We start from the raw sequence: 13,923 nt of genomic DNA on the forward strand, positions 1-13,923 counted from the left end.
CTCCAGAGTTAGATGGCTAGATCAGCTTCTCATGTTTATTAAGTCGTATTTATTTGGATATGGCAGGTCCAAGCGGACTCTGATAGGACTATTGCTAAAACAATAGGGTCTGTGTTTTCAAAGAAAGAAGAGGATTCTATGTACGAGGACTTTTCCAAGTCATAAAGCAGCAAATGGACAAATCTCTGGATTTGTCTAGATTCAATTTCATTCCCAAAATTAAAATATATTTAATAGCACATTTTTAGGACCGTTGTTTTGCATTCTGACATTATTTTCAAGACAATAAAGCACCCCATAGCCTTTATTATTTTAAAATAATAATTTCTTAATGGTCCTACAAATGCTTCATTAACTTTATACAACATTTTATTTCTTATTGTTTTTTATTTTGACATTTCTGATCCAACATAAAATATTCTGATCCCTCCAAAAAAAAAAAAAAAAAAAAGGTGGAAAAGTATTTTTTATCAAAAAGCTGCTTTATTCAGTCACACAAGCCACTCTAGTGACACCACAAGGATTGGCACAATGTTACACAGTCTACTCGTTATGGCTGCTGTTCATCCTCAGGTAGTGCTCATATGGACCTCAACTATCTGATCTTGGGCTTTTCAGGCAATTGTGTATATGACAGTTCTGCAATGCCTCACTCGATTCTATTTTCAGCTTTAGAATATTAAAAGGTTTTCAAAGGACTGCTAAATTCGTACAGAAAGGTAGGCTATTTTAAATTGTTATTTTTAATTTTACAGCTACAAGGCACTAAGGACATTACTACTCAGGCTACACAGATAATACTGTGCATTTATACAGAGACCTATTAAAGCAGACTTGGATTACGACCCTCATTCAAGAGCACAAAAGTGGTCAATACAGGACTGTTTATACAAACAATCCTGAAGTAGCTGCTTAACTCCCTTAACTTGATTGAGTATTTGCTTCTATTATAACCGTCTGGTTACACCTGCCTATATCTACACAAAAGAGTCTTTCCACTATACACTAACTCATCAAGCCTTCATAGTGCCAACACTGGCTCAGGAAAGATTAAGTCCAATTCAAACCAGTATTGGTTTGCTCCACTCAATACAGCCTTTTGCAGTTACATGGTACTTTTAAAGGGCAACTCAATTAATTAAAACAGTTCGGCAGATTTTAGTGATAGTGAGTGATAGAGAACACATTAAATATAAAAAAATCTGTTTAGCTTTTTGTGTAAAATGTTTTTGTTTTTTTTAACAAATGACTGAAACTTCTTGTGGAAAAACAACCATGCTCCCTTTCAGTGTCTTTACATTTGGAGAAACATGTAATCATTAGAGACAGTAGAGTTACATATTGCACGTTACAAATATTGATGCACATTGATCTGTAAAGCTGGAACTTAAACTTTAAGTTAAATGTATCCAATTTCAGCCTGCTTAATCTACTCTCCAGATGGCAATATTGCCATCAAGGCTTGCAGAGCCACTGAGCACATATCGATCCTCTGCTGAGTAGAGCGTTTGGACACAGTCTTCATGGGCCTCAAGCTCCTTCTCAACCACCAGGCTCTCAGAGTCCAAGATAAAGATCTTCCCCACAACCTTACTGCGGCCTGACCCACCACTAATGCAACCAATCCAGATCTAGATGAAGAGAGTGAAAGAGAAAGGAGTCAATGTGATGTAGATGTCATAGTTTTGTAAAGATTGATTGTGCTATGATGCTTTCTTCACAGTGATATCCCATCAGCCATTCTCTGTGGTGTTTACAAGTGTGATTTTTCTAAAGCCAGTTTAATTTCACATGATAGGGAAGTTTTAATCATAAGTTATCCATTGGCACGCCCTAACCTCATCCTCAAATAAAGAGAATGGAGTTCTTCCAGTTTTGTTCTCATTAGTAGATGCAAAAGACATTATGTAGACATAAGGACAAACAGTATGTAAACATAACTGGTGAATTCACCAAACATTTTAAAGATTTTATTTCCAGTTGTGACCATAAAAAAATCAAGTAACATATACACTTCCAGTCTGACCCCACATCACACAATGAATACCTGATCCTTCACCCTGATCATACAGGTGACCCCACTGCAGTTTGGGAGCGTGACTCGGTTGGGTGGATTGGTTAGGTCAGTGCAGTCCCAAACCCATAACTCTGCTGAGTCTGTGAAGCTTGTCCAGATCTGTTTTGTCTAAAGCACAAACAAACGCCGGATCAGCCAGAGATCTATGGTTATATCCAAGCACATTATAATTTTATGTAATCCAAACCATTTAGAGGGATGGCTGGCCTCTTTGTCTGACTAGATGTCAAATGTGTTTGGGTAAACAGCATAACAAGCAAAGAAAAACTATTTGCTTCTGAGATGAACCAACAACATAGAGCTAAAACACATCAAACACTCAGGCACACAATATAGCCAGATTTATTAGAATCAGTGATTACAGGTTAAAGCTACTCAGTGTAACTTTTGGCTCTCTAGCGGTTGAAGCATAGAACTGCACGTTACATGTGGAGGATCACAGTTGTGGTCATTATGTGAGCTGGGCTTTTGCTCTGCTTTCGGAGTGGATGAATCTGATGGTTTGTGGATCGCAAGTGATCAATTTATCAGAGCGAATGTCACTAACGACAACAAAACTAGCCCCCTCCCCTCAAAAAATACATAAATAATGAAAGGAAGAAAAAGGATATCTGATAAATATGTCTTATTAGCAGGTAAGTAGCATATATATCGCTGTTGTTTTGACTTATTGAAAACAGTTGTTTCAAAATAAATAATGTTACAAAAGTTAGCAATGATGCCATTAGACATAACAATTGCTAGTCATATCCGATAAAGTCAAATGGTGGAAAATATTATAACTTAGCTAGCAGGCAAATAGACTAAGGTAGTAACTGGTTTTGAGATTAGGCCTACCATTGTCACCAGCATAAAGTTTATTTTTTTCCATTGTCCTTCTCAAAAATGAAATCAAGCACTGCAGTACCACAACCCATAATAAAATGCCCCATTAGAGTGGCTAATGCTTCCTGGCTAACTATAAGTCCAATAATATACTGTATCTTAGCAGTCGAGCAAGATAAAGCTATCTCTGGGATGGTTATAAATCCTTTCAGATCTCAGAGTTGTCACTACCACTTCTGAAAAAGCCAAACGGTTGGTGTTTTATTATAACGGGCTCTGTCGATTTCCCTTTTTGCATGCAGAATCTTTTCAGTTCAAGGTTTCTTTATTTTGAAAATGGGTGATTTCCAGAGGGTTGCCTTTTTGAATAATCCATGGTCAGTATTGCTCATTTGTTGTGGCTACAAGCTTTCAGCTTCAAACCACTACCACACCTATCACCTCACATTTACACGCACTGTAGTAGCTCCGGACATTCTTTTCTTTATTTATGGACATGGCATAAACACGCACGGATGACTGACAGAAGTATGCAATTTCCTGCCAAATCTGTCCTGACAGCTTTAAAATATAAATCATTATTATAGGCTTACCATAGTGAACTGGGTTAAGGTTAATATATGGTTTGGAAGACAGATTGTTGGTGTAATTGCTCATTAATTACATTTAGTTCATTTCTAATAAAAAAAATAATAAATCTTACATGGTGTAGCCTTAAAACAACATGCTGTGGTCAGTGTTGTGACTCTCACATGGTTCTGAATCCATCCTCTATCAAAATCTAGGGCAGTATCTTTCAACTAGTGGGTTGTGACCCAAAAATTATAGTGTCATGGACAGCAGGGAAAAACAATGTGAAATGCAAGTAATATGCCACAAACCTCAATGAGCAGTGTGACCCTGTTAAAGGCAGTGGCCGTGCTTTTGACATCATCCAGGAGGGAAATCTTCTGAAGCACATCTCCATTCTGTTTCAGCTCCATCACACAGTCTCTGGCACCTTCACAGATGATAAACCAAACCAAATTTCTAATAAAATCTACAAACAGACAGACTGGAATAGGGTCTAGCCATAAATTAACAAATCGTCTTGTAAGTAGTGGAGGCAAATATAATGGGTATCTGAAGGCCTTTGTATGGCATTCAATACATATCAAGTATTTTATTTTTTTCTAATATAGTGTTGGACATGTTTTACTTTGCTGTTGACATACGTACCACACCATATGGTGTGACTGAAAACTTGAATGGACTGCAGTCGGTCACAGTTCAGATGAAACTGTCTCTTCACCTTCAGAGAGGGGACGTCCCAAATGATCACAGTGCCATCTGCACTGCTGGAATATACCTGCGTTTGACTTGGAGAACATATCATAATGACAATTCTTTGGCTCAATTTCAAATGGCAGTATTGTGCGCTTGAAGGGCACTGCAGGAAGGAGGCATTACTGAGCAACTGAATCACTTGATGAAGAGCACTTTCACAAGACTATTAACAAAGGGTACAGACAATGGGCACTTCAAGGAAGTAATTTTGCCATTTATGAATGGCAAAGTGATTCTTGATGGTGCATCCTTTTGATTCCATTTGAAACTTAAAAAATGTTATTATGATGTAAACTAAACTATTCTCATGCACCCAAGGACTATACATGGGAAACATTCCTTAATATCAGATTTTTTTAAACCAAGGACCACAGGAAGAAACAGTACACAAGTTGAAATTAATTTGAGGTATTTTTTTGCTACAGTCTTAACCCTTAATAGCATGTATTTTTCTATGCGTAGACCCTCCTGACTAATTAGGGCATATAATGCGCATTTTCGACAGGAGTTTGCCCTTTATTGTGCAATGCTCCTGACCACACAGTTGGCAAATATACAAAACATATAACAAAGAATGCTGCCACCTGCTGGTGAGGTTAACAAGGTTTATTGTATTTTTGGACTAAATACAATTTTTGGAGGCTTTTAGCAAGGACACACAAATATTCAAAGAGCATTTTATTATTATTTAGAGCCCTGACAAGGGCTCAGGGAAAACGTGATTAAAATATGGGCAAGTCTAATCAGTCCCCAGCTATGATATTAAGGCCAAGCCAAATTAATTTGCCTCACATCCAAAACTCACCTGAATCTGTGGCTCAGTTTCTCCAGGGTAATGTCTGTGACCTCTCCACGGTGCTCAGTCAGCTGTTTATGACACAGCATACTGCGAGTGTTTATTATGTAAATGACAGAGTCCTGAGATCCAACCCATACCTGCTCCAGGCCCAATCCCATCATGCAGTTCTGGGCACACAAATAAAAACAAAAACAAAACTTAAATCTGTTTTGAGATCTTGAGTTGAATTTTCACCCTTCCACAAATCCAAACAACTGAAGACAGAGACAGTTAAGATGCAGGAGTACAACATATTGGAGAGCAAAGCTCCCAAAAGTTTCCAATCCACAAAGAGATATCAGGGTCAACAATTAACCAGTGCTCAGGACAAAAATGCCAAATAGTGTTACAAAATGACCCAGAAATTTAGAATGTATAAATATATTAAAATGCCCCTAAAGTCAATTCTTGTTTTTCTATCTAACATTTGATATATTTCATAATATTATTTTCAATAGAAGACATATAATTTAAGGCATATCATGGGTTTAGTGACATAGTGACCTGTAGCTTTCAGATATCTGTATTTGCTGTCTCAGATGTATTATTAAATATATTGAACTTGAAATGAAGGTTTTGATGTAAAATACGCCAGTGTGTTTACATGAATTCCTTTGGCAGACACTTTCATCCTTAGTGATTTATAGTGCATTCTACTACTAAGTGTGCTCCCTGTAATTTAAACCCATAACTTTAGCATTGCTAACTAGAGCTACAAGAACTAATCTACAGTATTTCTACATTTGAGAATGATTCATCTCGATGACCGATGTCCGGGTAAGATGGCGTCAGAAGAGCAGTGCTCGGCACCACCTCGATGGCGGTTGATATCCTTAACCCACGTAGAGTCTCTAGCTAGTGATCTTATGGGCAGGTTTTTGCCTACCTAAGCCTTTTGTCCATAGTGATCCACGTTAGCTTCGTCACTCTGATCGTCTTCAAGACAGCACTGCATAATATCTCTTTTGTGGGGGGATTGGTAATGAACGAGGGGCTAACTGGCTGCTGAAACACATTCTTCAGGAGCCGCGGCCATGTGAGGGAGGTCACAGTTCACTCACGACAGAGTACGGGATGCCCTCCAGTCACTCTCAGTTCATCTGTTTTTTGTTGTATACTTTTTTCTTTTTCTTTATTTTAGAATGCATCAGACGAACAATGCCAGGCGTGTTGAGTTGTTATGGTGGCATATATTGTCCATTATTCTACAGGGTGCAGCTCTCTCCGTTTCTTACAGCCGAATGTACTTCCTGTACCACACCTGGAGTCAGGTGATTTATGGGGGTGTGGTCGGTATATTGATGGGAGTGGTGTGGTTTTTATCACACAGGAGGTGCTAACGCCACTCTTTCCCAAGATAGCAGCCTGGCCTATCTCAGAGTTTTTCCTGGTGAGAGATACATGTCTCATTCCAAACATTCTGTGGTTTGAATACACAGTAACCAGATCAGAGGCTAGAAACAGACAACGAAAGCTGGGAACAAAGCTTCAATGAAATGCTGCAAAACCGTTAAAACTGACGGAAATGACCACATACATGCACACTCACATACTGTACACACTCTCAAACACACTGGAGTTTCATCGTCTGGACTGTTCTGGTTGATACGAAAGGACAGATCATTGTACTTATGGACCAAAGGAATGAGTTTTTATCGCAAACGTGACCATTAAACGACCCAAGCAACCATTCGTTTGCACAACAACATGGCCTGTTCCTCCACCATCCTTAAACTACCCCAGTGATCCTAATGTATGCAGACCGAGCAAAACTATTAGGAATATAAACTATAAAGAAATGTAATATATATGATATTCATTAACGCTCACGGGAAAGATCATAACAGTTTGAATCTGATGTGAATTGGGAAGAAAGTTTACGATGTGATAAATCTAACAGCATGGCATTACTTTTTTTAAACAACATGTGAAAGGACCAGGGACAGGACATTTATGGCCGGGTGGTAAAAAGCAGGAGACAAGGGGGGAAACATTGATTGACACTGATAGCAGACGACGGGTGGGTGTAAGAACATTTTGAAAGAAGAAAAACTGGGTGACTCATATCCAGGACACATTTCACTCCAAAATCCCAAAAAATTTCAATTGCATAAGGATTATTTTTTTTCTTTTCATTTTTTACATTATTTTGATAACATTTAATCTAATTTTCCCAAATCTATTAGTATGCATCTGGACGTTTAACTTTTTTGTGCTTTCCATTACATTTTTTACTGTTATTAACTGCATTTATACTGTATGATGTATAAATGCTTTAAAATTAAATATATATATATATATATATATATATATATATATATATATATATATATATATATATATATATATATATATATATATATATATATATTTATTTTTTTTTTTTTTTTATTTACGGTAAAGTTGCGGTTGTGAAAACTCTTAATGATCATATATAGGCTTCAATTACTAATTAAAAACAATGCAACTGCTACATCCAAACTAGAAACAAATGGGGGAAAAAAAGGGATTTTTTTTTTTTTTTATATTGTTGAAAACAAAATCACAAAGCACTCAAACACACACACACACACAAAACATTCAGATTGACAGCAGTGTCACTAAGTAATTTGACAAAGTTTATCAGGTATTACTAGTGTCTTACCAGTTGAGAATCTCCTAATTGAATGCAGTTTTGCAGCAGGGACCAACTAACAGCATCAAACACAACCACTTTTCCACAGCTGAGAGCACACCAGAGCTTAGGTTTCCTATCCAGATCAGAGGCAGAGGCAGTTAACTGGCCTGGGAGGGGTTTAAAACATTATTTATCATTAAACAATTTTGAAGAAACAATTGTCTGAAAAAGATGTTACAGGCTGTAGAAAACACATCTGCTCATGTGACTGTAACAGAACTGTGCTTTATGTTTTCACTTGGGTGTATTCCAAAACATAAATCCATAAGAATCACATTATTTATAAGAAAGAAAAGAAAACCCCTATTTAAATAAAAACAAAAAACACTGACTTAAACATGTAATAATGATATTCTACTTTGTATCCAAGCACACTAGTAAGCATTGTAGTATTTCTTGTCCACATAACTCGATTAACTGTATTACATCATCCTGGTTGAGGCTGAAATCAGAGTAATTTGGAAGGTTTAGTGGAGGATATTTGATGAGCAGGCATTTGGATCAAACCTCCTTAGTGCTTCCCTTGTTCCTACTCAACAGTTTCTCAAATGCCAATTGGCCAATTCATCAGCATTCATTTTGATTTTGTCATGAGACCCTGCTAAAACACATGTAAACAGGCCAACTGTCCAGAAGTGTACACATACAGTATTTACATTCTGCTGAAAGAGTCGTCTAAGCTACAGTTAAGACCGAATGAATTTTTTGTGTTAAAAAAGCTAGACAACGAATGGAACAGAGAGCAGGTGTCTTAAGACGCATTCAAAGGCATCTTAGAAACATGTCGCTTGTGTGAGATGCTGAAAAAAGAGCAAGATGCACTACAACGATCAGAGACATTCCATCTTGTGCATGTTTACATAGAAAAACAATTGAAAAACAGCACAGACTGAAGCAAACACCTGTTAGGTGTGAACGGGCAACTTTTCGTGGAGAGAGACTCTTGCTGAACACCAATAGAAGGGTCAGTCTTGACAGGAGGAATTTAGATCAATGTGGATTCATTCTAGGATAAAGCATTAAAACATAGATACATACAATGTCCTAAATGAATACCTTAAAGGAACATTCTGGATTCAATACATACAATACAATACAAGCTCAATCGACAGCATTTGTGGCATAATACTGATTACCACTACAATTAATTTTGACTTGCCTTTTCTTAAAAAAGAAGAAGAAGAAATCCGGGTTACAGTGTAAGTGACAATGTACAATGTAAGTGAAAGGGGATCAATTTGTTAACATTAAAATACTCACTTTTTCAGAAGTATAGCCATAAGACCTAATCAATATGCACGTAAACATGACGTTAGTGTGATAAAATTACTTAGTAACATTTTCTGTGTAAAGCTATATCCAATTTTGCAACTTTGATGCCATAACGATTTAATGTCAACAAACTGTAAAACCCTAAAATGACTGTAACAATTACGATTTAAACAACTTTACAGCTTTAAAATGTTAACAGAGTTTTAAAAGAACAATTAATGCAAGTGCTTTCATGAAATTACAAGCCTCACATTTCTGACTTTAATCTCTCCAAATATTGGCCCATTTACTTCCATCGTACTGTAAGTACCTCACTGTCACCTCTATTTTTGCTTCTTTTTTTTTTTTTTAAGAAAACGAGGGAGTCAATATTATCAGAAAAATGCTGTTGATTGAGCTTAACTTGTACTGAACCTGTAATATTCCAATATTATTGGAATATTGGAAAATTTCAGTCTGTTTCTCACAAAATTGGAGTGGTGGTGGCGTAGTGGGCTAAAGCACATAACTGGTAATTAGAAGTACATTGGTTCGATCCTCATGGCCACCACCATTGTGTCACTGAGCAAGGCACTTAACTCCAGTTTGCTCCAGGGGGATTGTCCCTGTAATAAGTGTACTGTATATTGCTTTGGATAAAAGCATCTGCCAAATGCATAAATGTAAATTATTAAGACAAAATTGCCACACTTATGACACTTTAATGGTGCTTTTTTGTCATTTTGGAGCTCGACAGCCCCAGTCCTCATTAAAGTTTATTATATGGAAAAAATATATTCATAACATTCTTCACAAATTCACATCTGTGTTCCACAAAAGAAGTCCTATGGATTCTACATGAATGAGGGTGAGTAAAAGACATTACTAGTTTGGGTGAAATAAGTCTTTAAATAACATTTCACCAAATCATTCTGTATGCAGACCTGGAGTGTAAAGCAGCACATCAACAGACTGAGAGGATGACATGTTCTGAAATGGATTAATCTTGTGTTTGAGAGTCTCTGCTGTGGGTCGTGGAATGATCATGGGCACTGCAGGAATAAAATCAAGAGATATATATAGAGTAGTTGTTCTTTCTGGAAGAGATTCAAAGGTAACTTTTCATGATAATATAAAATTAAAAACCAGACAGGACATGTTATAGAGTCATACAAACCTTCACGTCTTAGCTTGTCATAATAGGCCAGTTTGGAGGCAGCGAGGACAGATTTTTGTGTCTGTAAACAACCCACCACTGCATCCATAAGCCGGACATTGGTCAGTGCTTGTTGCACATACTGAGGGTCCTGATGAATACAAATTATAACAGATCAGCTTATCTGAGTATTTGCCCTTTTGTGATTTAAAACACAAGTTAAAAGTGAAAATGGTCATCCCATATAAGGAAATATAGAATAATATTGAAACCATAATAAATCCCAAAACAATGAACAACAGATACAAAGAATAACTGAAGTATGTGTCTGAGTGCATGTTTGTGCATGTGTCCCGACAGGAAATGGAAATACTGGAAGGGTATAGCAAAGGGTCTATGTGATCGTGGAAACTTCCATTATTCTGACAGTTGTAAATCTACACCCCCATGTAGAGTGTATGCTTAAGACACTGTGGCATGCTATGGTGTCAGTGTAGTTTTTTTTTTTTTTTTTTAAGACTTATAATTAAAACATGATGTAAAAACACAATTCAAATATGACATGATTTTAACCATTGTCATTTGATCGTACTGTCTGAGTTGTTGTTGTTTTTTTCCTGCCATATTTTTCTGGCTAATGTTGATATCGGCCAGGGTGTGAGGGACATGTTTGGACAGCAGCCAGCAGGCATTTCAGATGAGCAGATAAGAATTACAATTTTCTGAAGGGAAGAATGTTTGAGAAACATAGTGCACACAAATTTAAGAGTATGCTATAAATATTCATTTAGATTTATCCGTGCATTTATTTTTATGTAATTATGCACTGAGTTATGTGTTGGAATGAAACAATCTTTTGATCATATATGCTTTGGGACTTTTAATATAGTACAAGGATGTATTAGTGGCTGACAGGGTAATGGCCTACAGATGTTAATGATGCAGTCCTGTTATTATATTAGCAAGAGTGTAAATTAAACTTGCATTACTTCCCAATGTTAATACAAACTCAGATAGCTCAATAGAGAAGTAGAGGGAAATAAGACAATGTTAAATCAAAATCTTTGCCATTACATTTTGAATAAAGAAAACAACATTTTATTTCTTTAGAAAAATATGCTCTGATGAATTAAGGACATTTAATTGCATAATAAGACAGAGGACATTTATGAAGAAAGTAAACAGTGTTAATTTATTTTTACGTTTTTTTTTTTATTCTCTCCCCAGTCTATATTCCACAAACAGGTAAACTGTACCTTATGGTTGTCTGCCATGATTTTCCCTGCCCACATTTCCATGACTATCAGGTTCCACAGTTCACACTCTGATTTTAAATTAGCCTCAAAAATCTCTTTCTTCAGTTTGTTCTTGATCTTCAGAGAGGGAATTCTCAACAGGAGGAATGGAGCTGCAGAGATCTTCACTTCCTGCAAAGGTTCACAAGATTCATATGGTTACAAAAAAATGAACTTTTCTCAGTTTAAATGGAATATTATGGGTATGAAGATGCAAACCTCAATGTCTCCAAACTTGGTGATCTCCACATATCCCGGCCTGCCTGTGGTCAGCAGGAAGAGTCTCTTCTGGGTCATGGCAATTTTACCCACACCATAACTAGTCTTCACAGAACTGGACAGCTTGTATACACACTCACTGCTGCCCAGAAGTTCCATCACCTCAACAGGCAGGTGAACATCCTGTGCTTCTGCATCTGTCTCCTTCCAGAAAGTGTAAAATACTCTGAATATCTCTGGATCAATTTGCTTTTGCTCACCTGAGAGAGAAAAATGATAATGCTATCAAAGCAAATACACTGTAACAACAAAGTCCTCCAAAACAACTTAAAGTTGAATTGTGTAATTTGTGCACCACTGTAGCAATAACAGAACTGCACAAACATTTATAGTTTTCGAACATTCCCCTCATCTGCAAATGGTCATTCAAAAAGATTCTCCTGCACTCCAATTGTTGTGCCAGAGCAATGTTTTGAACAGAAAATGTTTTGTACCTTGTAAAACGTTTTGGGGAAATGAACCAATGAAAATTGCTAACTTGTTTGTCTCTGCATTTCAAGCTGGGATAGAATAAAGTAATTTAACATGGCAAAAATTACACATTTCAGCTTGATGATGAATAGTATGTACTCTTTATTGTTGTCAAGGTCTTGGAATTCTTTTGTCATGTGGTCATATGTATTTTTGCTGTTTGTTATATCAAGACTTTTATTTTGAAGTTTGTCCTTGTTCTGAACTTCCTGGTTTCTTCAGTGATTGTTTTATGTCAGGGTCTTGGAATTAATTTGGGCGTTTCCCAAACGGCATTTTTGCACCCTTGAAGGGGACTGCGGGAAGGGGACGCCACATAAAGGGGACATATTATGCATTTTTTTTATAAGTATGTGTCCCCAGTGTGTGTAGACAACAACAAAATATGGTAAAAGACCATCCCCTCATTTCTTTCTTTTCCCCATCAATAAAGCGAGTGGTTCATGTTTGCAGCCCCTAATGACGTCAAAAGGGGAAAGGTACCACCCGAGTAGCTTAAATCTACCCTCATTAAAAACTGAGAGTGCAGCGCACAGTCCGCCATATTTATCTCCTCGCTAGCCACTTGTGCTAACTCAGACTTCTTCATCAACGTTTGTCAACACAAGGCTGGATTTGCTTCGAAGGTAAGGATCAAGGATGACCGATACAAACTCTCCGTGACCCAACTTCAGATTTGCAAGTCATAATGCTTCTTTAATGTTTACAATTTGGCTTTCTTAATTTGCTTTTGCACGATGCGCAAAAACGAATGTTGGGAAAACATTGTGCTTTGAGTTATGTAGCAACTAGTCCCTAACTCAGTGTTTCCCATCCTTTTTTCTGCCACAACACACTTTTTAAGACTAAAAAATTCTACAGCACACCATTATAACATAGGCTAACCATCTTCAATATTTTTCCTTTTCAATAACTTGTCCATGGTTTTGGTTTATGTCCATCTTAGTAGGGTGTTTACGTGTAATGTTTTAAATTTGCCTATGCAAAAAAAAAAAAAAAAAAAAAAAACACGTCACATACAGTTAGACTTTCTCGTCGTCCGTCATTTTGATGGACAGGGTCATAAAAATTCCGTCATAATCTATTATTACCAGTCATTTTAATTTTCATATTTTAATGAAAATAACACATTTAATAGCTTTTATTTTCGTTCACATTTTCATTCATGAATTTATAGGATAAGCATAGCAGATTATGCATTTATTTATGAAGAGAACAGATGAACAACAGACACCACACAGATGAATGTTTTTCCCCCGAAGTGACAATGGGCGTGACGAATTCGGCGGCAAACGCTTCATCCCCGCCAGTGAGACGCACCTATAGCCGACAGCTTGGGGACGGCGGCAAAACGAAGCCGTGCGGACATTTTTTGCTATCTGGGACGGAGGCCACTAAAACACGACATATGAAAAATGCAATATTACAAAAAACAAATACGATTAAAATATGAACAAAACACGTAAAAATGAACTGAACAGAACTCAATCGACAACTCAAATCTTCCTCCTGGTCCGCATCAACTTAAACTCGCCTGTGCGTAATCAAACGCATCAAGGGAGACTGATGCTGATGCAACATTAAATCGTGTGTCTTTACTTCGGACAGACGACTTCTCGTGTCGGTTTTAATTTGGTTCTAGAGGCTGAACCCAGCGCCAAGCGCCGCATCGCCCTCCACATGACAAGAGTTGCAAAAAGCGTCACAGAGGGGAGATTTTACGAGTTT

At 37.1% G+C, this 13,923-nt stretch overlaps 1 protein-coding gene and 1 pseudogene across 1 annotated transcript; one reads left to right on the plus strand and one right to left on the minus strand.

Annotated features, from left to right (window-relative positions):
* Positions 1-460: 460 nt before the first annotated feature.
* LOC127642468 (DENN domain-containing protein 3-like) lies at positions 461-11,924 on the minus strand (the record flags this gene model as incomplete). Its single annotated transcript, XM_052125088.1, has 10 exons — positions 461-1,631; positions 2,048-2,185; positions 3,784-3,902; positions 4,121-4,260; positions 5,034-5,194; positions 7,711-7,850; positions 9,939-10,046; positions 10,172-10,301; positions 11,407-11,577; positions 11,665-11,924. Coding segments are annotated over 10 exons (1,574 nt in total), but the record flags the coding sequence as incomplete, so codon positions are not given.
* On the plus strand, positions 5,849-6,561 carry LOC127642469 (dolichyldiphosphatase 1-like; annotated as a pseudogene).
* Positions 11,925-13,923: the final 1,999 nt, after the last annotated feature.

The sequence above is a fragment of the Xyrauchen texanus genome, unplaced genomic scaffold, assembly GCF_025860055.1.
Source record: "Xyrauchen texanus isolate HMW12.3.18 unplaced genomic scaffold, RBS_HiC_50CHRs HiC_scaffold_635, whole genome shotgun sequence".
NCBI lineage: Eukaryota > Metazoa > Chordata > Actinopteri > Cypriniformes > Catostomidae > Xyrauchen > Xyrauchen texanus.